This window comes from Babylonia areolata, chromosome 26 (genome assembly GCF_041734735.1).
Source record: "Babylonia areolata isolate BAREFJ2019XMU chromosome 26, ASM4173473v1, whole genome shotgun sequence".
NCBI classification, from domain to species: Eukaryota; Metazoa; Mollusca; class Gastropoda; order Neogastropoda; family Buccinidae; genus Babylonia; species Babylonia areolata.
In genome coordinates this window covers 13,118,698-13,144,949 of record NC_134901.1, presented here as the reverse complement: position 1 = coordinate 13,144,949, position 26,252 = coordinate 13,118,698, and the positions used below count along the sequence as shown (strand labels likewise).

The window sequence follows — 26,252 nt, the reverse complement described above, 5'->3', positions numbered from 1 at the left end:
GTTAAACGAATAACATGTAGAGCCAAGTACAAGTACTTCTAAACGTCGTATGAAGTGAAAAGGACTTCATTTTGAGAAAAGTCAAGACTGGAAATTTTTACGTTTCATCAGTTCAAGGGTATTAACTCTCATGGTTTATTATTTTTCACTGTGAATTCCGACTGATTCTGTGGGTATTTTTATGGCAGTTTGGGGCATAATCCAGTAAGTGATGAGGCGTTCACAAATCTTTCTCTGAATAAATATTTAACGGTCTCCTTCTCCAACTTTCCATCACATGTTATCATGTATTGTCGATTGAATATAGGATTGAACGGGCAGGTCAGCAACTTGAAACAAAATGGCGTCGTTCGCGTTCGCGAAGAATATGAGCACGCGCTTTGAATATGTATAAATATGTGTACGCAATTGATTTTTGTCCATGACCTTCAGGGCTCAGCCAATAGATCTATAAAGTCCACTCGTCGTATTGATTTTAGTATTTTCCGAAAAAGACGTCTTGGGCGAATGAACATAGTGAAAGCCCTGTACACTGAGAGTAAAACACACAAGCTTTTTATGTATAGAGCATAATTTCAAAATGTAATGTTTAAGATGAGAAAGATCAGTTTAAAGCAAATTAAGCCCCCCAGCATTAATTACAGATTAATTTCCCTTTTTTACTATCTGCACCAAAGACATGCAAAATAAATATAACTTCCATGCTTAGCAAAAGAAGTTCCTGTTTGAACAAAAAAATGATAAAAATGACTGCTCTTCTTGTTGTGTCAGAATATCAGATCAAAGTGCCAAGTTTAGAGAATAACCCCCCCCCCCCAAAAAAAAAACAACAACAACAACAAAAAAAAACAAAAACCAACAACAATAAATTCAGTTTGCATATAATTTGGCTTCTTTTTTTAAATTTGGTGTCAACTGACAAAGTATTTGCAGAGAAAATGGCAATGTTAAAGTTTACCACGGACACACACAACCGAACACCGGGTTAAAACATAGACTCACTTTGTTTAAACAAGTGAGTCAAAAATGCCTGGTCTGGTCTTTGATCCACAATCACATTCATATTGAGCTTTGAGTTAAAAGCAATATTTCTCTACTGAGCAATCGACAGTTGCACCACTTCGGGAATTTTGTCAAATGTTGTGATCTGTTCATTAAACGACGAGTCACAAAATAAGTTAACTGTAAAACACAGAAGAATTCCCCCCCCCCCCGGTCCCCCCTCCGAATATATATATATATTACAATATATGGAGCCAGGGGTCGTGTGTGTGTGTACATACAAACATATATATATATATATACACACACACACACACATACACGCACGCAGGCACACACACACACACACACACACACACACACACACATATATATATATACGACTTATGACGGACACTGGATGATGTAAAGTATCTCTCACTCTCCAAAATGTATTCCACTAGCTACGCAATTTCAAATATGATATTACCCTTTCATTCAAGGAAAAAAACAACCGTACTGAACTATATTACTTTTCCATCATTACAGTTAGGAAGTATGGATGGTCTCCCTTGCAACGCCACAGTTCAGAGCTGCTGTGTTTTGGCGTCCTGTATGTTGGTGTTTTGGCTTCCAAATCTATATTTTTTTGTTTTGTTTTTTTAATGAAAAGTTCTGTCAGTGATGACTATTTTGCTGCCGTACTTCAAAAAAGTTTGAAAACAGAAAACGAAGAAGAAATCTTACTCCTTGTATGACTCGACCGCTTCCCCATCGCTTCCTAGGTGGGAGCTACTCCCATCGGGCCATTGCTCTAGAAACTACCCTTCTTTTTCTTGGTGATGCTGCTAGTGCTTTTCTTCTGGCTGTCTTCCTCTAGTGTGGAAGAAAAGAAAAGGAAAAAAAAGGTCATCCTTGGAAAGACGAAAAAGTCTTGCAGAAAAATGGGCAACTCTCCATTCCTAATGGCTGTGTCCCTGCCCCTCTTTCTCCACACACCCATGTCTTCTCTCTTGGATCCAACGATTCTTTTCAACGTTTGCCATGGAGTAGAGAGAGGGAGGGAGAGAGAGAGAGAGAGAGAGAGAGGGGGGGGGGGGGTGATGGGAGGAAGGCCTCAGAGTTGGTGGAGGAAGTTTACCTAACCCCTTTCTACTTCTCGCAACTACAGCGCTGGCCATCACGACACGCCAGCAGCGGATATGGCAGCGACAGGGCACCACCGACCCGTGTGTTGTCCCCTTTAGGTTCAGGTTTGCCGTGCGCCCATCGTTTTCACCACCAGGATGCACGTTTCCGTGAGGGGCTGTGAGAGGAGAATAAGGGGAGGGGGGGACACACGGACGGCGACACAGGCTCCACAGTGCTGGGAACAGGAGGAACCCCCCCCCCCCCCCCCCCCCCGCTCGTCGTGACACAGTGAAAAGACTGGGTGCTCAACCTACGGAAGGGGTGGAGGGGCTGTGGGGGTGGGGGGTGGGGAGGAAAAACTCCGACAGGGAAGGAAAGAAAAAAAGAAAAAGAAAAAAATACGCCCCAACGGCTACTACATCAAGAATAACAAATCCATCGCTCTCCACCCCCTTTTTATTTTCCACACACACACACACGCGCGCGCGCACACACACGCACACACTCACAAGGAGAATCACACTTATGCTGGTTTATGAGGTTTCTGCCATACTTAAGAAGGAAAACGCTCACACGCCATAAGAAACGTGAAACTGCTGTTTCCAATTTGATTCTTCTTTTCCAGTTCTGAGGAGGAGGTGGTGGAGATCGATGACTGAGGCTGAAGAATGATGGCGATGAAGTTCCAAAGGTTTTCAAGAGGCAACCTTCTTTCTGCCCACGCCGTCTCCTCTTTCCTCACACACTTCTGACTTTGTGCTCTGTGCTCTGTCCATCTCTTGTCTTTTAAAGTATCAGACAGGACAGATTTTTGACGCTTCTTCGCCTTTTTTCAGACTGACGAGGGCACACATGGCTTGGGTTTATCATTTATGTTTCTGTATTATCCTGCATACGTCATCCAGGGACCTCCTCTGGCTTCCAATCTTGGAGATTTAAAAAAAATCTACGTTTTGCCTGAACAGCACACACACACACACACACACACACACACACACAAGGAGGCTCACTCTTATGCTGGAGTTCTTTCACGTGGTCAGCCAGTTTGCGGGCAGCCTGCTCCGCCTTCCACCTCCTCTCCCTCTCTCCCTCCATCTCCTTCAACAGTTGCTGAAACACACCACAAGACATAGTTGTACATCATTCGCCAATGACAAGAACACCGGAAAGAACAATGGTGACTAATGGTTATGATGATATTGGTACAAAAGAGAATCTCTCTCTCTCTCTCTATGTATGTATGTATGTATATGAGAGAGAGACAGGCAGACAGACAGGGACACAGACAGAGAGACATTGATAGTCATACTGGGAGACAGAAACACAAAAGTGCGCAACGCGCCAGTGTCTGTGTAGTCATGTGTCAGACACATACCATGTCCACATCCAGTGTCCGAATCCAGTACCAATTAGCAAGCTCAAAGTGCTTTGTCATGCTTCGTTCTCATTGCACGCATGACTTTTCTCGGAGCGAGGGAAGGTGGGGGGCGGATGGGGGGGGGGAGGCGGGGAGGAGGGGGGATGCAATGACGGCTGTCACTGTGCTGATTGGTCAAGTTTGCGGGACAATCGGTCAAGTGTCCGGAACATAGTGAAGTCTTCGCCTTTCCCAGTGCGTGCCCACAGGTAATATCGGCTCCACCGCAGCACAACACAATCCCCCTTCTCTCTATATATTTTCCCGTCTCGTTTCTCTTTCTTCACTTTTCTCTGTATATACAACCCCTATACAACAGTCGGTATGCAGTCTCGCTTTGTCTGTCTGAACAATACCAGTATGCCAATACGCACTTCCTGACTGATCAATCTCACATTTGCCAGTCTGACTATTTCCAATACCTTATCAGTTTTTGACTAGTTGAAAAAAAAAGTTATTTACCATTATTCGTTTTCAGCGGATTGATCTGATGCTTCCGTATCTAAAAACTGAAAGCAAAATAAACTTTTAAAATGTTGAGCTACTGACACTTCTGAGAAAGCGGGTACTATCTGTTATGGCAAAAGCTGGTGTCTGAGTTTAATTAGCAAAGGTATGCAGATTGAAGGATGGAATGTGAACGACAGCATGTTTGTTCATTGTTATTTTTCATTTGGGATAGATTTTTGAGAGAGAGAGAGAGAGAGAGAGAGAGAGAGAGAGAGAGAGAGTAAATGCACTCGAGTGTGATTGTGGGTGTATGTCCGAAGGCATACGCGTTAGATTGAATTCCAACTTCAAAGTCCGATCCAACCATTTCCGTGGTATCAATTATCAAACCACCTGATTCTTCGACTTGAATCCTCTCCGAGGACAGTTTCACTTGGGCCACAGGAGGTGTGAAATGTTTGTTCTCCTCCTGGGGCTGGAACGATCGAGGTCAGCAGCTCGTGCTGATCGGTCACGTCTTCGCCATTTCCGAGTTGGTCTACGAAAGGGGATATAGGATCTATCGGAAAACAACACGCCAACCCTATACTGTCTGTTCCATTTCCGCCTTTTATGCGGGACGCGCTGTGCCTGACTGTCCCAGACTAGTTTTCAAGTCCGCCTTTCTCGTCTGATGAAGCACAAATCCTCTGTCTTGACCGATTTCGATGTCTTCTCGCTTTTCACTGAAGCAGGTATTAGTCCATCTCTTGATAAACATGGATTAGTCCATCTCTTGATTAACAAGTGCTCGCACGCATGCGCGCCTATGTGTGTGTGTGTATGTGTGTGCGGTGTGCGTGCTAGCGTGCGTGAGCGTATATGTGCGTGTTGAGTGCAGTTCCGGGTGTTGTGTCCGTACATACTGTGTTTTCGCACTTGGTATCTGGCGGTGATGGATTGTTTTTCGATTCCACGTCTAGTTTTATTCAGATTGTTGCAATTAAAGTTATTGAGATGTGTGTGTGTGTGTGTGTGTGTGTGTGTGTGTGTGTGTGTGTGTGTGTGTGTGTGTGTGCGTGCGTGCGTGCGCGTGTGTGTGTGTGTGTGTGTGTGTGTTGTGTCAGTTTGTTTAAAGCGCTGTGTATGTTTGCGTGGGGGGGGGGGCAGGGGAGTGCGGGCGGGGGTTGCTCTGTTTTTGTCCGTTTATGCGCCGTGCGTGCGTGCATAAGTACTTTATAGAGGAAGATAGAGTGCGACCGTTGTCCGTGCAGGTGTGTGTGTGCGCGCGCGCGCGCGCGCGCGTGTGTGTGTGTGCGCGCGCGCGCGTATGTGTGTGTACGTGCGTGTGTGTGCGTGTGGCGTGCGTCTGTGTTTGTGTTTGTATGTTTGTGCGCATGAGGCAGGCTTCAGACCAATCACCATTCCATGACGGCGAAAGCAAGTTCACCAGAGGACCACCACCAGTCGGCAGACTCATCGAACGACGGGACCGGTGCCCCCGTCACGCCGTCTGCCAATCAGGGCACGGTCAACAGTAATCGGACTGTCCAAACCTCGGCCCACGGGCACAAGGCGCCACCTAGCCTAAAGACCCCCCACCCTCCGCACCTCCCCCCACGTCCCCCTCAGGACTGGCACAGCATCACAGTGCTCCACATCTACCGACAGGGAGGAAGCACGGACGGAAACCATACACCACGGATGCCGGTGAACTCTTACTTTTCTTCACTTGAGGTGTTGGTTCCGCCTTTCAGACAGACACACACACACACACACACAGCAACAATAACAAAGAAAGAAAGAAAGAAGAAGAAGAAAAAAACCAACAAAAAAACGAATAAACAACGAAGTCTGACTCCATCGTGGGCCTGAATGTTCCACGGGGCTGGTATATTTTACTTGACGGTTGCGTAGATATTAAAAAAAACTTTGAAGAACGTTTGAATGACAAATCCATTCTAAAAGAAATGTTGAAACAACGGAGCTCAACGGTAACCCAAGTTCAGTGTAAATATAAACCGGACTTTGACAGAAATTCCATTCCTTCCCGATTTTATAGGTCAACTTGTCAGGAAGCAGGAGAAATAAGGTAGGGAGGATGTGTGGGAGAAAGAGGTGGTGAGAAGTAAGTGCGAGAGAGAGAGAGAGAGAGAGAGAGAGAGAGAGAAAGAGAGAGCGAGCGAGCGAGAGAGAGAAAGAGAGAGAGAGAGACAAAGACAGGGAGATTCGAAACAGAAAAACAGGGATACAGAGAGATGGACAGATAAAACGTAAGCACTGGCACATTGCAACACCAGACGAACTCACAATGAAAGAAGAGCAGAAGAGGGGAGAAGGACGCAGGTTCAGTTACTAGAAAAACAACAACAGACCAACAACATCGCCTGCAAATAATCGTCTGAAAATGTAGACAGACAGATCGAGTGACTGGAGACAGGAGGTGGGATTCAAAGTATTTCCGATGTGACCAGAATTAAAAAAACAACAAAACACACACACACACACACACACACACACACACACATAGGTCTTCGCTGTTTACTGTTAGAAAAGTCGGTCAATGCAACGTATAAACGTTGCATAGGGGTAAACTGTGAGTAGCCAGGGACGACGAGAATTGCTTGAATCGATATTTAAAATGATTTTAAAAAAAAGAAAAAAAGAAACAATACAGTAATTTCTTCTTCTTCTTCTTTTTTTAAATTTTTTATCAAGTAAGCAATATATTGTGCTCATTGAGATTTTGAACTGCATCACTAGTTCCTTATTTACTTTGTTGTAGCCTTTTCATTTTTTTAGAGACACAATTGTACATTTTTTTTCAGGAACGAATTGTACTATGTAAACAAATGCAGTGGAAAACATCAAGGTTCGACCCCCCCCCCCCTCTCTCTCTCTCTTTAAGGGTTAAATGAAAAAAAACAAAACAAACACACAAAAAACCAACAACAACAAAACAACCCCCCCCCCCACCAAAAAACCCAAAAAACAACAACAACAATAACAAACAACAACAACAACAAAAAACAAAACAAAACACCCAAACAAAACACACTTGTATTCTATTGTGCTTATCTCGGTACCCTGGAAAAATGTAAATGTTTCCATTCGTTCTCTCTATAATACGTACTTCGTAAAATCAATATTATCATGTTTTGTTATTTTTGTTTGCTTATTGTTCACGTTTGTTTGCGTGTGTTGTTTTATTCGAGCTGCACGTTGTTCATGTTAACCCCTCCGCTTGGGCTGAGGCCTATATGTGAATAAACCATTCCGTTCCGCCTCTATCACCCACCCACACAAACAAAGAGAGAAAGAGAGAGAGAGAGAGAATATCTGCCAGACAGAAAATCTTTAATTGGGAGACCAACATGTGACTTGCAGTCGACACTCCCCTAGGAAGTGCCGCTTCACCGCCCTCAGATTACCGCTTCATTTCAGCCGCGCGTCCGTTCCCAGTCAATACTTGACCGTTTCCCCCTGCACTTTCTGATGTGTGATGAAATGCACCGCATAACAAAAATCCGCTCAGATTTCCGATGGCTGCCTCACGACCAGACGTCGAAGTCTGATTGGCTACGAGAAGGAAGTCGTAAATTTCAGCCGAGAAAATGAGCCACAGAAATTAAGCCACCTCATCATACCTCACAGACAGAGACACACAGACACACACACCAGAAAATGAAAAAACATGCTACATACTTTGAACGAATGACAGCAGACATGCTTATCCTTAAATCCAGTGAAATCAAAGGAAAAAATACCATCCAGACAGAAAATTAGAAAAAAGAGGCCGGAATACAGTGAGCGACTGCAAAGAGGGAATTTTTGGTACCGAATTTCAAGAACAGAAATATAGAAATTATTTCTATATACGTGTCAGATACTATCAATCAATCAAATGATATCCACAAAATGTTGCTCCGATTATGAGCACTTCACCAGTTCCATTATGGGAATTAACTGGAGCAGCTTTTGACATTCAATATTGTGACATTAAAAAGATGAAAATCCCAATATTCTAGCTTCTCGAGTCAAATCACACTTATCTGAAAAATACCCCCACCACTTAAAATATATATACAGACTGTTCTGTTCTAGAAAATCATGAGGAATTAAATATGAGGTCTGATAATGATTTTCCAAAAAATGCACAAAATAATTCAAATCTACAAACCATTCGTACATATGTGTCAGATATTTTAAATTCTTCAGACATTGATTTGCATGATATGGCACCTCGTGTTCTGGTGCCACCTGTCCCTCCCTGGGAGTTAACAAAAGCAAACGTCAACATATATGCTTCTGACACAACAAAAGGAGAATCTCCACATATAATAGCAGCATCTGTCAGAATTGAATTAGAAGAAAATTTTGATTATCATTTAAAAGTTTACACTGATGGCTCGGTCCTGGATGATAGCAGTGCAGGATCTGCTTTTGTCATTCCTGACCTAAAAACAGAAAAATCATATTATTTAGGTAAGGGACATTCAATTTTTACAGCTGAATTGGTGGCCATCCTTATGGCTTTCAATTATCTTGTTGATATACCAATCATAATAAGTAATATCCTATCTTGTGTTGATTCTCAATCTGTCTTAAAAGGTTTGCTCCTTTTTGAGAATAATCAAAGAGAAGATTTATTTTTTGAAATTAGGTATTTATTGCACTCCCTTTTTGTGAAGGGTACAAATGTTGATTTTTGTTGGATACCATCTCATACTGGATTCCGTTATAACGACCAAGCAGATAGGGCAGCAAAAAGGGGAGCAAAAAATCATATAGATAGTATAAAAGTATATTGCCCATTGTCATACAAGGAAATAAGCAATATACTAGAAAGAGACTTTTACAGGTGCTTGAATTCAAGTCTAAAACCTCGTCAGTTGAGTATAAAAGTATATTGCCCATTGTCATACAAGGAAATAAGCAATATACTAGAAAGAGACTTTTATAGGTGCTTGAATTCAAGTCTAAAACCTCGTCAGTTGACTCTCTCAGACTTTGGTCCGATTCGCAGACCAATTCTGAGCTTAGCTCTCAGACTATTATCAAATTCATTACGGACCAGGTATTGTTCTAATGTCAAGTGTATATGCTTTAATAACCTGACAACTGAGCATATAATTTTTCACTGTAGCTTGATGAAGCCTTTTGTACACGACAGTGTGTCTTCACAAGTGACTGAGAACGTTGATGTTTTTGACTTTTTGCATTCATTATCAGTTGTTTCGCTTGTCAGTTTAACGACTTCTCTTTTACGAAGTCCTTTAAGTAATTTCCTGTAACTGTATTTAGAGGGTTTTTTTTTTGTTTGTTTGTTTGTTTTGTTTTTCTTTCAAATTTCACCCACATTTTTACCCTCATCTGCCCAGTTTCCCCCAACCCTCCATTCATCCACATCTCCCACCCCTTCTAACCGATAATACTCAGATGTATTCATAAATACTTTTACAAAATGTTTTCAATCACCGAAATGTGTGACGGGACATTGAACAAAAATTCCTTCCTTCCTTCCTTCTAGAAAATCAGTTTGCTGGTTCTGGATATACAATTCCTGCTTTGAAAATTGAAAAGTCATATCATATTGGAAAGGACTTCTCCATTTTTTACAGCGGAATTAATTGCCGTTCTTACGGCATTAGCATATCTAATTGATCTGCCCCTAAACTTGATTCATGTTTTATTTTGTGTCGATTCAAAATCAGTTCTGCGTTCTATCAAATCAGGTTGTACAAACATTAATTATAACATCATTTTTGAAATAAGATTTTTGATTCACTGTATTCAAATGAGAGGAACTAATATTGAAATGTGCTGGATTCCCTCACACTGTGCGCTTATTTCTAATGAACGAGCAGATATCTTGCAAAACATGGAGCTAAAAACGCTTTAAATGCATGCGATTGAACTTCATCATCGTTTATCATCATCTGAAATGTGTAATACTGTTAAAAGAAATGTGCTAAATTCCTTTCTGTCTTTAGAAGTTAACACTTCTGCCATATTAAATACCAAAGAACTGGTAGGGCTGTTAAGAGCATGGCATTTAGGTTATTACTAAATGCCCCATACACAAAATATTATGAAAATGTTGAATGCATTTGCAAGGGAAATTTAACGCTAGAGCACGTTTTAACCCGCTGTTTAGAAATGAAAGCTTTTTTGCCTCCAGAAATGACTGAACACGTGTTACAGTTTCAAATGTTAATTTTTTTTGTTGTTGTTGTTGTTGAAAACGTATATTTCAAAATGTTCTTTATAAATTTATTAAAGTTAACTAGCTATGTGATAAATAGTCCAGTTGGTTGTTTATTGTAGGTCCCCACATCATCATTTTTTCAAATAATAATCTACAGAAGTAGTGCATACAATATTTGATTATTGGTTAATTTTCTGTCCCAATCCCGCTTCCCTCGTCCTCCCTCTCACACACATCCTTCCAATATTATGTTTTTTCTTTCTCCAGTCACTGACACTCACCCTCTCCATTTTACATTTTATACTCTATCTGTTCCACATTCTGTTCTCTCTCTCTCTCTCTTTTCCTTCCTCAGCCCCTCCCCCCCCACCCTCGCCTTCTCCACCTCAACTGCCCCCTTTTTATTTGAATATACATAAATGATGATTTCTAATTAATAATAACAATCATCATCATAACGATATAAATTATAATAATAATCCAAATAATGATAATAACAATATTAACAGTATCATTTATTTTCAGTCTGATATCATCATCTTAGATGAACAGACTATACATAAATAAACAAAACGATTTCAAGACAGTGAGGATACTTGTTCTGACCGAATGAGACCATGGCCACTGAGACAAACCAAAACCATCACCACTGACAGCTTCAACACATAAAGAACTGGAATTCTACATGCTACAATCACAACACTCGTATTTGATCACACAAAAAATCCACGAGAATATATACTATAACTTGTTTTTCCGAACCAGTTCATAAACAAAAATTATTCATGCTGGTGCAATTTCCGTCACAACACAACTATTCATACATCATTGGGCAAACCCACAAATCGCATTTCTTGTCAATGGGACTGCATTGCGAAGGCACCCAAAGTGCTCAAGAAACTTTTGTAACAGGCATGAATATTCGCCGAAACACTGCAAGTTACGAGAGTTTCAACAAAACCCAGGGATTTTCGCTGCGAGAAGGCTTGACAGGTTGTCCACAGACATCGATCTTCCCTGAACATGAAACAAAGAGACACCCCTGGAATCGTATCCCGAGCATTTTTGGTACTGCTTTCAACCGGGGATTAAAACACACACAGACTGTAGTGTAACACTATTTGATTTAAACATTACCCTTACGCTTTACTGTATTACTTCGTTATCACTGTAGATTTCTCTCTGTGGTATTTTGGGTGTTCTTCTAGGATGACTGTGTCAGAGTATACAGCGCCACTGATCTGAGCATGTTAACTTTTCAAAGCGTCTTTTTTCCCCCCGACAGAATTCTGCCAGGGTCAACTGGTCTGTTGCCATGGGATATGACCACGTGCTTCACATGGGATCTCGATCTATGCTCTCATCAGAAGCCCACTTGTTCAAGATCTAATGAGAGGATGGGTCCTCGTGGGATTCGAACCCAGGACGAAACGAATAGAACAGGTTTTGGTGAACAGACAGGTACAGCACCAAAGCACAGCAAAACTGTGTCACGGGAACACGAAAGAAGGCAGGAAACAGAGGCAATGAAATGAAAATAAGAAGCAAGTTAGAAAAAAAAATAAGAGAGAGAGAGAGAGAGAGAGAGAGAGAGAGAGAGAGAGAGAGAGAGAAAAGGAGAAAGGCATTAGGGAGAAGACTGAACACATCGCCAGTGGAATGGACCAGCCTCTTAATTGCATTCCCAACAAGAAAAGTAGCAAGTTATATTTCTCTGTAAAAAAACAAAACAAACAAACAAACAAACAAAACATTAAAGAGAGAGAAAAGAAACCCTGTCCGTCCACATGGATCTTCTTCCCTGTGACACATGTCAGCTTCTCCCAAGTTATGACTGATTTGGCCTCTCTCTCTCTCGTCCCTCAAAGAATCATAAGGATCTGCACAAAGAGCTAAACTCACTTGGAACTATCTAGAGTGAGGATGGGAGAAAGCTTGGCATATGCACTAATGATTCCATTTCGATCCATAGTTCCTCTCCGATGCCCCCGTCCATCTTTTTCCATTCGCCCCACCCCCCCTCCTCCCCTTTCTCTTATGCAAAAGAAGACAACCACCCCTGTATTTCTACCCAAAAGAGGGGTCAGGGAATGTGGGAGTCGGGGTGGGTGGGTGGGTGGGTAGGGGGTAATCCTACAAAATCAAAAACATGTCCAAGAAAAAGATTTCCTGTCATGAGAAAAACGAAGGCGGTGAAGGAGGAGGCGGTGGAGGAGATGAGAGAGAGAGGGAGAGAGAGAGAGAAAGGGGGGTGGAGGGACGGAGAGTAAAACAGAGAGGGAGGAGGCGGCGAAATTAGTCAAAAGTCCTATAAATAGCTTACAATGTTATTGTAATAAAGCATGAATCATGCATGTCACGTCAAGGCGTGGCTGTGTGGACACACCATGCCCGCTCCAGCTGTGCTGATGAAAGGTGTGTGTTTGCAGGGGACGGCGGAGGGGGGGCGGGGGTTGAAGGGGGGAGGGTATGTTGGGGAGGGGGCTGACAGCTGGCTTTTTGTACCATTCGTCACATCCTCATTTATCACACTGGGTCACTTCGTGTACAGCTTGTACGTCACACACACATGCCAACACACACATACACACACACACACACGCACGCACAACGAACACACACACACACAGACGCACGCACGCACACACACACACACACACCACACACGTAAGTATGTACGCACGCACAAACACACACACAAACAGTTAAGTGACTGGATTCTAAGATTCCATCAAGCACCAGGCATTCACTGAACAATAATGTCTATAGAGAAATGAAACCGTAATCCTATGGTTTTTACATGAATCGTTTCTTTCATACTCGAACGGATCTAATTAGCTTGTGTCATCTTTTAGGTTAGACAACGCAGTCTCACGTCTTAAACTATACCACCAGTATCTACCTAAAATGCTTTAAAAGCAAATCAACAACAAAAAAGTCACCAGTGTGTAAAATGGCACCCGTATTTTTACTATCATTTCGTGGGGGTGGGGCGGGGGTGGGGGTCAATTATGAAGAATCTAACAAGACCCGTGATCCTTCTTTTAGCACACGTTCAGTCAGTCTAAACTAACCATGATCAGAAAGGCCTTTGTGTTTGACAAACGCCTGTGCCAGACATACACAACTCACAGGTGATCGTACGTGCATATGCATGAACAACAGATGGAAAGACAGATCAAAACACACACGCCCCCTCCCCCTCCCCCCACGCATGCATACCCATCAGTCCACTCACCCAAAAACACTGGTGCTGATCACACACAGACAAACATTCTGTCTAAACATCTGTGTCCTAAACAAAGAACAGTGATCACCAGGATTGTAAGTTCATTCGTGTGGGCGAAGCTCTCGGTTTTTGTCTTTCCTTCCCGCTTTTGCTTCATTTCGCGGCTATGGCAGAGAGGCAGCAGCTGATATCATAAGTGCAGTCTGCAAACCAGTCTAGCACACAGGCGAATGGCCATGTCATGGAGCCAGTGACTAATAGCATCCTTCCAAAGAAAGGAAATCTCCAATACAGCCAGAACTACCGCACCACCAGTTTGATAAGCCATGCTGGCAAAATAATGCTACATCGACAGGCTATGACATCATGTGGCATGGAATTCAGCGCCGAAAGACCGAGATAATGGCCAGCCACAACACCATTGCTACTGATATACAACTGTCGATGGACTGAAGCTTGGAATTGTTCTACAGTTCACTTTCCCGGGATCCATCATTGGCAATGAAGAATCCAAAGACATCTCTCAGTGGAAGCAAAGACATCAGCACAATCCACAATCCACACTGAAACCTGTATGGAAAGACATCATCTCCTTGAAACACGATACAATGCTCCTGCGTGCACTAGTATATTCCATCTTATTGTATGCATGGGAGATATGGATCCAGATGGCGGATTTAGAATGAAGAATCCAAGCTATGGGAATGAGCTGTTATTGCAAAACACTAAACATCAGATAGTAACATCATCAATGAACAAGTGCACCAAACCATCATGTAGCGCATTGGCCCTTATGCGGAGCGTTGACATTAGCTAAGATTCAATGGCCTTTCCAAAACATTTCTCCAATGATCTGTCGAGGGAGGGAGACGGAGGGGAAGACAGAAAAACCATGGACTGACAACGTTACATAATGGACGGGAAACCCTTTGCAGAGACTCAGGCTTTGAAACACACCCGAAAGACCTGGAGGAATCTGGTGGACAGTGCTTCTTTGCGGCGCCCCAGTGACTCTCCACAGAGAAGAAGAAGAAGAAGAAGAAGAAAAAGAAGAAGAAGCTCTTGTACTAGATTTGACCCCACCCACCCCTTATATCTCCCCACCCCTCCGGGAACAAACAAACAAAAACAACAACAAGAAAACAAACAAACAAAAAAGTCGTCGCGTCGTCCTAAGTGGATTGGACTCAATTATTGATAGGTGGAGGTGTCGGGATATGAACGTAAAGTGATCTGGAGAACTGCCGGGTGTCAGCTTCCATTCAAAACATGAGACCTATGTCTGGAGGGGGGAGTCACGTCGACACGTTGGGGAATACCTCTGGCGTTAAGAGCACTCACGCTGGTGTTGTGAGTGATCAATAAGTGATTAATGGAGTGAAGGCAGAGCGGAGCGAGGCGGTCGTTAACGATTCACGGTGTCCTGTGCGAGCGCGCGCCTACCTGACAAGAACGCTTTCGTCCCAGTTTCGCAACAAGCAGGAGGGATCCCCACGACTCAGATCGAACACGTATCATTTGTCATTGTTGCTTTCAGCACAGCCGACCACACAGGGCCTATCAGGGCTGGAAAACTGTAAATACTGACCCCCTGGCACACGAAAAAAGAAACACTTGAAAAAGAAATCGGTCACAAGCACAGTCTCATTCATACATGCCTCTGACGTTGACCTTCAGTCAATATTTCGCGATAAGATGAAAAAAGGGGAACCCGAAAATGAACATAATTACCCACAATACAAAAAATAACAGCCACACAAACCAAAAATTTCCGACGGGTAACTCACACATCCCAGACGCATAAAAAAAGCATCACAACATACTAAGAATGCCTAATTATCAAGTCAAGAACATGACAAACATATTCAAGGCTTTCTAGGGAAAATTCAGGTGAATGGAACAAGACATAAAATAAGAAAGGAAGGGGTGACAGATAGAAAAGGCCAGAAACAAAGAGGGCGACTGAAAAATGGAAATTGTCAGCACATAATTTCGAGAAAAAACGATTAATTATTCATACCAAGAGTCCCAGGCACCTAAGTGGAGGAAAATATAACATGTAGATTAACCAGGAGAGAAAAAAAAGGTGGTGCTCCACTATGACGTGGTACTCTTCGTGATAAAAGAAGCAAGGTATTCACATGTGAAAACATTTGTTGCGACAAGAAAATAATACGCAAGAATGCAACATAATCAGGTAATAAACCGAGGTCCCATATGCGGCGAGCTCGTGACGAACGAAAATGACCCCACATCAACAAGAAAACTGACCATGGCAAAATTATGTAGAAAATTCCACTTTAATACGAACTCAAAGACGCATGAATATATAAAAAGAAAAGAAAAAAACAGTGGCACTCCACTGTGACGACAGCAATCCTTATTCAACACAGCGACAAAAAACTAACTGAGCACAACACGAAACAATTCACACAGTAACCCGCTGTGGCAACACAATACAAAAGAAGTATTTATCTCGACAATCTCGCTGTCGGACAAACTGGCAGTCAATCGATTCCTACTAACACAAAAGAGGTCCAATTTATTTGTTTGTGCTGTTAAAAGGCAAACCTACCACGAAGGGCAAAATATGAACTGCCATTTTCGCCGCCCACTTGTCTTTCCTGGGTGTCAGTGTGGTATTGACAGACCAAACTCCCCTCCCAACCCTCCGGAGATGGTTATCCACACTGGCCATACCACCAGGAGGATACTGACGTGAAATATGAGTGTAGCCAAAGCCAAGCCAAATAGCTGATAAAACACAATTGACCCTGTCGGATAATTTGCTGCCAGACACTTTACTTTCGAACACAATTATCACCAGACATCGGTTGAGTGCTTCTAAAATCAAGGTCACCACCCCCTTCTCCCTACCATTTCCATCCCCATCCCTGCGTCTTCGCCTGTGGGATGTTGTTATTGACTTGTACAACCATGTAAAAACCCATATCCTTCCCTCCTCGACTGCTTCCTTACACTGACAGAACCTCTCAGTACTGCCTCTAAGTCACTAATTAATGTTCTATTTTAGTACTAAATCATTCCACACACACACACACACACACAAGCGCGTGCGCACGCGCGGGCGCACACGCAATAACAATAACAACAACCACGTGTGTTTATTCGAAGAGATAAACGAACAAACAAAACGCAAAACTTTTATCAAAATCCTAAGAAAAGACAAACATTTCTTTCGTTTAGAACTTGGACATACACTGTTCAAAGTATTGGGAATGTATTTCAAAGTAAGTAACTTTCCATTTTAGGTGACTTGTACGAACCCTGATAACTGATATGAGAAGATATTGAATTCAGGATGGAAAAGGATGAGGATGCAGAGAAAAGACAGAAAGGGAAAAAGATTAAACTTTTTGTTTGTCACTTGGCTTTGCAGCCAAGAAGAATTTCTACTCCTTGTGCTCTCCAAACAGTCTATAACCGCAACGTTTTCAAAAACCGAATCAAGCAAGATTTTGTACCCGCACTGAGCAAGCCTGGCACTCGGACGAAACTCGAGCCCAGCGTGTGTCGTCTTCTCCCTGACGCAACGTTTGTCCACCACCAACAAGAAAACTCCTCGTCAACCAACGCCCCACAGATACCACAAACCCCCAGTCTTCCTCAATGCCCTCCAGTGCATGTCTGCCCATCTACAGAGCTGATCTCAATATGTGTACAAAGCAAAGCTCTTCCCCGGCGCTCTCAACTGTTTATAGGCCTGCCTGTAGAGTTGATGACGACGTGTCTGTGTCAATACAAACGCGCCCACTCGTGTAGGTATTCACGCCAGCCGATACTGGAAGCCACGTTGTCAGAAAACGTCGGGGCAGAATGCAGAGGAGAAAGAACACCCCAGGCATCGTAACACTTCTGGAATACTTCTCGGTGCTCGTCTCTCGGAAATTTTTTAGACGCCATTTTCTGACTACACAATAGTAGGCTGAATCTGTATTGTTACTGTCACAGTCCAGCAAAAAATTCTTTTTTCGAGGGAAAGACGATGAATGGAAGGGGGATGTGATCGGGGTCGAGAAGACAAAAGGAAACAAATCGTTTTCAAACCAATGCTGACAGAGTGTTTTTCTTCTTATGAATAACTTAAATGTCAACATTTTCCCCCCATAAGAGCCATATTAAAAGAGTAACATGTAGGGAAAAACATGGATGGAAGTAAACGCTAACATGACGACACACAACAGGTTATCTGTGCAACCCTATACACGTTAAGTCACGCAATCTACAGCAATAATCAGCCTAAACAAAATAGGTGTACACCCTTGTAACGCCAAGCCTGTTTTAATGGCTAAAATTTTGAAAGGCCGGGCTTGGCAGGAGGCAACCATAACTGACCAACAAGCATCAGACTGTAAAATGCAGGGCAGTAGACTTTAGACTAGGTACAACAGGGCCATAACATGTTTTTTTGACCAAGGAAATAACACAGACAAGTCAATATACATTGTTCGGAGAACCCCCTGAAGATAGGAGAGTTTACACACAGATGCACCGCGGTCCAGTCCACTGTCAGAGGTCTCGGTGACAATGGTTACCCACTTTAATAGCCAACGTGTCACGATTTACGCCAGGTAACAATTTTCTCCCCGGCCCCACTATAAAGGCATCCACCTACAAGCCTCAGCCCATTCTCTCAGACTCTTCCCCTATTCTGCTCTTGACCTCTTCAGAGTCTCTCCCGGCGCCTGCGCCCAACACACGGAAAAGTTTACCACGGACACACAGACACACATTCACACAGAGACAACCGAACATCAGATTAAAACACAGACGCACTTTGTTTACACAAGTGAGTAAAAGAAAAAAGAGGCCTGAGTGCAAACTGGAACCCGGCATGTTCGGGTGGGAAGAAATTGTCTTACTGCACTATTGCGGATCCATGAATGGCATTCAAAAATTAATATTTAAGCATGTTTTTTTAAGGGTAATAAAGACATATTCTATTCTATTCTATAAACATGTGACTTTCTCTTTTATCTTCATTCTAATTAATTGAGTATTCACTTTAAAAGATACATATGCGGAAAACACGTCGATGATGTAGTCTGTGTCACTGTATGTGTTCCGTCCAGAATTTGTATTTCTTTCCATTTAATTGCGAACAAGAAAATTGAGGTCACGCCGTCCACTCACTAAGAATCGCCATCGCTACTGCAACTGGGATGCGGTAATATGGTGTTTTCGGACTCCCGGAAATGGCCTCAACGAAATAAACTGTTAATGATACAGGAAACAAGGCTTGATTCGGGAGACTTACAAGCTCTTATTGGTATGATTCTGAAGATTTTTTCCTACTATTTTTAAGCCAAATTTGTTATTGACGGACAAAGTATTTCCAGAGAAAATGACAATGTTAAAGTTTACCACGGACACACAGACAACAGACACAGACAACTGAACACCAGGTTATAACTTAGACTCACTTTGTTTAATGAACAAATGGACATCACAACCAATTAGCACCTTTAAACCAAAGAATAAAAGATGACTTTAGGAACGAGAGAAGCAAACAAAACAAAAAAAGAAGTGAACAACAAACAAAAAGAAAGAGCAAGCAGCAATAAACAATACTTTCAACTGATTTAGTAGAAATTCAATGCAATTCAATTCAATTCAAAATACTTTATTATCTGCTTCAACCAAAACCAGAAAATTTTCTTTAGGCTCACTTAAAATAAAAGCCCGTCAGCAAAAATCAAATAAACTACTTATCACCATGCACACATCAATTATTATGTAAAAAGAAAAACATATGGGTAAGATACTATTACATTATGATTCAGAGTGTAAACACTGTGTGTGTTGCGTGTGTGTCCGTGCGTGTGCGTGCATCGTTTTGTGCGTGCGCGCGCGCGCGCGTATGTGTGTGCCTGCGTGTTGAGCGATGTGTGTGAGCGCACGCGCGTGTGCGTATGTGTGCGTTATGTGTGGAGTAAGAGGAAAAGCCGAGGACGAAAAACTGACGAACTATTTAATCGTCTTTGTGCCCTGTGGTACACAAACCGCTCCATCACAGATTCCAACGCGGTCTTTCTTGTACTGTTCTAACCAGCTCCCACCCAGGTTACGCTAGTCTCCTTCAGTTCTTTTTCAACCGCCCTTCGTTGTTTCCCTCATCTCCTTCGCAGTCTTTTCCCAACAATGTCCAGCGAATGTATACTCTTGGAATTGTGTCTAGACGTGTAGGTAAAAAACAACAACATGAAAAACACACTCGGGGGCTGGTTAATGCTAGGAGAGAAAGAGAAAATAAGACGGAGAGAGAGAGGGTGTGGGGGTTGGTGAGAAGGGGCACACAAAGAGAGAGAGAGAGAGGGAGAGAGAGATGGGCATTGGGTGAATCCATCTGACATTTCCCCTTGGCACTCGTGAAGTCAAGACAACTGACAGCTAACTGATAACGCACTGTCCATATTTTCTTACCCTGTTTCCATAAAAAAAGAGAAGCGTGGAACAGAGAGAGAGAGAGAGAGAGAGAGAGAGACAGAGAGAGAGAGAGAGAGAGACAGAGAGAGAGAGAGAGAGGACAGACAGACAGGCTGCCTTTTCCCAAGCCCAAAACCTATGCACCCTCCACCCCCAACCCCACTCCCACACAGCACCATCGATCCTGCAGGCCCGAAAAGCATCCAACATCCGTACGACCACAGCTTCAAAGCGATGCCAGTGACACGTAACCATCTGCATCAAGGCAAGACGGATTCCCTGCCATTTCCCTGCACTTAGCTAGCATGCAACAACACTGCTCGACTATTACAGAAGACGTTGAATATTGGAGTCCTGAACAACTGAAAAAGAAAAAGGAGGAAAGAAAGAAAAACTTATAAAAAAAAAAAAAAAAAAAAAAAAGAAGAAGAAAAGAAGGAAGACTGGTCACGTTTAGATCTAAAAGCGTAACGGCTCAAGTTCGGTGGACAAGTTTGAAAAGACCATCACCAGGTTCCATCACCATTCTGCTTTGATGTTGATCAGTCATACCTCTCCCTCCTTTTCTACTTCAACCCCACCCTCTCTTTTTTTCCTCCGTCTTGGTACACACACACACACACACACACACACACAGAGCATGCTAGACAGATAATGAAACAAACAGATACAAAGAGACAGATGGCTGGACTAAGAAAGAGACAGAGGAAAAGAGAGAGAGAGAGAGAGTGGGGGGTGGGGGGGCGAGAGAGAGAGAGAGGGGGAGAAGCAGAAAAAAAGAGAGTGAAAGTGAAAAGAGGGACAGAGCAAGACACAGGGAGGATGGTGTAGTATGTGGTCAACGACGCCAAACATGCGCGTACAGGTCTTTTTCAGGCTAAATCTTCTTTCCGTTATACGACCAACATCGACTTACCGATGACTCTGTCGTGGTTGATGCTTGCTGGGTATTTTCTTGTCTTCATAACCCACCGACCACTGACATAGATTACAGGATGTTTAACGAGTGTATTTGATCTGCGTGCGTATTCAGGCACTATCAGGTCTGAACATATGTTGACCTGGGAGATCGGAAAAATCTCCACCCTTTACCCATCAGGCGCCGTCACCAAGATTCGAACCCGGGACCCTCAGATTGAAAGTCCAACGTTAATTTCTATGTGGATTAATAAAGTGTTTTTGAATTTGAATTTGAACGCTGTAACCACTTGGCTATTGCCCCCACCCTTTCCGCTCCACACCCTTTCTCTCCCATGGGTTGATCGAACCACACGTCCCTCCCTTTATCTTGTTATCTACAGCGGCTCATATTTCAACCATAATCCCGTGGTGGCGTTCTCTCGTTGTGTTGAATTGAAACAATAAACGAGAAGTAAGTTGAAGTTTCATCGCAGATCTACCCTTAAGAAGAGCGCATCGAAACTAAACATAGTGATTCTTTTGGCTTCTTTGTGCTATCCCGCCTGGATTATTGAAATTCACTGCTGGGCTTCAGAAAGTCCAGAACCATGCTGTTCGTCTTGTCTTTCGTTCCTCTAAATTTGATCACGTCTCTCCTCTCCTTCATGCTTTTCCCAGTATAAGAAAGAATTATTTATAAAATCGTCTCTCATTGTTTCAAGTCCATTGAGGCTTCTGCTCCACAGTAACTTTTTGATCTCATGCATCCTTACATACCTTCACGCCAACTCCGCTCTTCTTCTGACACCCTCATGCTAAAGATCACCCCCCCCCCCCCCCCCCGCCCTTCTGCTCGAATCAAAAGGTATGGCCAACACAGTTTTTCATACCAAGCTCCCATTCTTTGGAAGCAACTTCCTCAGCCTCTCCGTCACTCATCTTCGCTGCAATCTTTCAAATCCAGTCTGAAGACCCACCTTTTCCCCTCCTGAATAATTGTCAACAGCTCATCCCTTTCCAGTATGAACTAAAATGACTATTAGTGAACGAGTGAGTTTTGATAGTTTCAGAATTCGTTGGTTGTGTTTTTTGATTGTGTGCTATTTATGATTGTGTGTTATGACTTGTGTTTGTGCGTGCGCGTGTGCTCGTGTGCAGTGTGTGTGTGTGTGTGTGTGTGTGTGTGTGTGTGTGTGAGTATGAGGGGATGAATAATTTTTAATGTTTGGTATCGTGTGCTCAATTTTTCCTTTTTGATATTCACATGTTATATTTGTAAACGCCTAGGGCTTATTTTCAAGATCAGGCGTACATGCTCATAATGATAATAATATTAATAAGGGAGACAGGGGCAGGTAAGGACACCTTTTTTCCATTTTTGCTTTTACTCGTGTATAAAAAGCTCGCCATGCAGCAGCTGCTTAGGCAACTGGAGTCTTCCATTCGGATGACCTGCCTCATCCATCGAAGCTGAGTTTTCAGGATAATGGCTTCTACGCCATCCGTCCAACCTGTACCTCAAGTACACCACAAGTTCAAGGTCCTGACAGCATGGCTGAGCACACAGTTGCAGAAGAGAGTTGCACTGATCAAATACACTGATCATTAAATAACTCGAGCAATTTATTCAGGCAGGTATAAGACACACAAAACATTACCTTCAGTGAAAAAATAAGCCAGACAGCTCAGAAGCACGTGTCCCACTAGCTTCAGAACTGGTGTTAGCAGCAGTTCTCGTTTTTATCTTTCAAATCTGCAGAACATTTTCATCACCTCCATAAAAGATGTTTGGGGATTGCTCTAACGTGCGCGCGCGCGCGCGCGCGTGTGTGTGTGGGCGGGAGGGAAGGGAGGGGTGGGGGGGGGGGTCCGATGCAATGTGGGAGAAGTGAAGAGTCATCACAGAGATTATAAAATCAATCTGTTGATGAAGACTGTTTCCCACAACAGTGACAGCCTTCCCAGTTCTGGCACTGATCTCAACAACAAGGGAAAAAGGCCCAGTTCATGGTTTACAGCCTGACCGTCCTCAAGTGGCCATGTCGACACTAGGTGACCAGGCCAAGTAACAACAACAACAAAAGATTTTTTTAAAAAGATGCAAAACATTTAAAAGAAGACAAAAGTAATGCGAATCTGAGTCCACCTTAATCAACTTGAGCACTAAATTCAATGAAAACCATTCACTTATTTCATAAGCTTAAAAAACAACAACAACAACAACAAAAAAACCAACAACAAATCCTCAAGGGGAATCACGGAAAACGGGTCATCATGGAGACAGCAGTGAAGTGTGTGTCTCATGGCATGCACATCCCTGCAGTCAGGGTGGGGAGATGAGAGAGAGAGAGAGAGAGAGAGAGAGAGAGAGAGAGAGAGAGAGAGACAGACAGACAGACAGACAGACAGACAGACAAGCAGAGATTTTCTCCCCTCAGCTCCAAGCACTCCAGGAAGAACAACAACAGTTTTTCACACACGAATGACGGGGGACAAGACAGGAATAAAACCGACAATTTCATGATTTCCCTTTAAGCAACCCTTGTCGAGACGAGACCTTGACAAACGATCAGTCACACAAGGCACAAGAGTTTTGTTTTCAATCTATTTCAGACACTCACCACGCCTACATTTTGACTTAGCATCCGGCGCTTCCAGACTGAGAATGGAATGGTGCGGATTTAACAACAGCATTCGACTGATCTATAAAAAAAACAAAAAACAAAAACAATAAAAATAGACATAAAAACAAAAAAGCGAAAGGATATGGAACCTTTAGATACATAAGGTGTACATTAAGAGGTTGACCCTGAAAAAAAGTTTAAATTTGTTACGACAAATCTCTGCGTTGAAAGGAATTAAGTTAATATGTGTTAATGTCGATTGAGCGCCTAAAAACAATACCCCCACCCTCCCAATAAAACAGGCGAGTGAGTGAGTGAGTGAGTGAGAGAGAGAGAGAGAGAGAGAGAGAGAGAACTTATCAACAGAAATAAAATTACGACGCATGTGGATTCGCACGAAACGTTGCGGTAAGGGAAAGGAGAGTTGCAAGCGCTTTCGGATGAGAAACAAACAATATAAAAGCTTACAACCAGCAAAAGATGCACTTTTGACGTTCTCCGACTATTGATGCAGAATATTACCGCATTAAGTGCTAAGACTCATGGAAACCATAACAAAATCACAACCATACTTAGTTTGCCTTGATTTGCTAACACACACACACACACACACACATTATATATATATATATATATATATATATATATATATGAAAGCCTATTACACTTTCCCTCATCTGACCCATGGCCACACCCCATCATTACGACATTCCCAAACACTCATTACTGTCATGAACTAGGGCGAACCAAGTACCACGGAAACTGACGACAACTGTGCAATTTCCCCTGCCACGTTCTGATGGAAAAGAATGTTGGCGATTGTGGAGACAGTTCCACTCCAGCTACGGGATAGCTCTGTTGCCCCGTCTCAATATTTCCCCGTTTGCATTGGTTCCCGTTTCCATGCCCCCCCCCCCCCCCCCCCCACCATCTTTCTGTCCATGTCCCATTGTGTCTCTATGCGTCCCTGTCTCTCTGTGCCCCCATCTCCATGTATCCCTGCTCTGTGTTTCCGTCTCTATGTGCCCCCTTCTCCATGAGTCCCAGAGTATGTGTCCCTCTGTGAGTCACAATCTCTCTATGCCCTTATCTATGTGTCCCATCTCTATGTATCCCTGTATCTCTATTTCTATGTGTCCCTGTATCTGTGTCCCCATCTCTACGTGTCCTCGTCTTTGTGTTTCCATCTCTGTGTGTTACCGTCTCTCAGTAACCTCATCTCTGTGTGTCCCCGTCTCTCTGTGCCCCCATCTCTGTGTGTCCCCGTCTTTGTGTGCCCCATCTCTATGTCCCCGTTTCTCTGTATCCCCTTCTATATGTGTCACCTCTATGTGGTCCTGTCTCTGTGTATCCATCTATCTGTGCTCCCATCTCTATGTGCCCCCATATTTATGTGTCCCCGTCTGTCTGTGCCATCGACTTGATGTTTTCCCGTCTGTCTGTTCCACCATCTCTATGTATCACAGTCACTCTGTGCCACCATCTCTATCTGTCCCCCCATTTCTATGTATCCCAGTCTATCAGTGCTCCCATTCCTGTGTGCAATCTCTGTGTGTTCCCATCTCTTTCTGCCCAAATCTCTATTTGTCCACGTGTTTCCTGCGTCATGTGTACCTGTTTCTCTCCCTAAAGCGAAAGTGACTGGGTTAGATTAAAGTTTTACCGTCAGTACAAATACGAATTTGTTGAGCTGTGAGTAAGATTTTTCGAATTCCATAAATTTTTTTTTAAAACTGCACAGAAATGTGTTCATCAAAGCCAAAAACTTTCCTTCTATGGGCACATTGAAAGGGGTACATAAAACAGATGCATCCACCTATCACTTGAATCTTTGGCAGATGGAACTGCACTATTATCCGTCATGTCGCTGAATATACATCATATGATCAACACAAGCGAACAAAACTCTCTCTTTCTCTATCTCTCTAGCTGTGTGTGTGTGTGTGTGTGTGTGTGTGTGTGTGTGTGTGTGTGAAAGCACACGCGTGCATACTACCGGGTTCGACATATGTTATTCCACTCTGACGATCAAATTTCACACGGTGATATCACATTCTTATTCGGCTTACTCAGTTCCACCGTATTACCGACCTGCCTGTGCGCGCCCACCTCCTTCACTACATAAACCTCACCAGCCAGACATACCACATAATTTGGCGGCCACAAACCTTTGGGTTTTTGGTTCTCTGTTTGAGGTATAGACCATGAAAAGCACGTCTCAGCTTCCAAGGGAGATGTCAGATGGAAAGGATTATCCAACCGAGGGCAGTGAAAGCTCACTGACTTAGACATGCATTCCAATATTCCGGCAATGACACTGTGTACGACGGAGGAAGATACCGACAGACAACACGAGAAACAGACTGAATGACCCCACCCCCCTCTTTTTTCTTCGTGACAAAACTGACCTTGCTCTTCTGGAACGAAACTGTTCCAGAGGATGGAAACTTTTTGTTCTCTGTATCCCCCCCCCCCTCTCTCTCTCTCTCTTTGTTGGGATATACGTCACTTCACCCCGTCTATCCAAACTTTTTTTTTCCCATGGCATTACTCACACAGACTTTGAGACTGTTTTGTTTATACTGATGATGATGGAGGAGGAGGATGACGACAATGACGATGTTGCAATGGAGGTCCATTTTGGTTTGGGACTGCGTGACAAGGCTGCACTCTACGCTTCCGGTCATAATCATAACCCGGCGTGCGTTAACCAGGCCCGAGAGATACAAACACTTGCAGTGTTGGTCAGGTAATTAGAACAACACACCCAAAGACGCATCCTTGAAATGGATGACACTCGACAATGTGGTCCCAGCCTCCCCATTTATGCCCACAGCACACTCAACTCTGGGTAGGAGCCGGCCGCGGGCCGAAAAACCCACCTCC

The 26,252-nt window shown here is 43.2% G+C and overlaps 1 protein-coding gene across 4 annotated transcripts in view; it reads right to left on the bottom strand.

Moving 5' to 3' along the window:
• LOC143300698 (leucine-rich repeat and coiled-coil domain-containing protein 1-like) overlaps positions 1-26,252 on the bottom strand; it is a 310,494-nt gene that overhangs the window by 115,347 nt on the left and 168,895 nt on the right. For all 4 annotated transcript variants that reach the window (XM_076614553.1, XM_076614554.1, XM_076614555.1 and 1 more), the window contains exon 11: positions 3,123-3,222. In XM_076614553.1, coding sequence (XP_076470668.1) covers positions 3,123-3,222 — 100 coding nt within the window. The remainder of the gene's footprint in view (positions 1-3,122; positions 3,223-26,252) is intronic.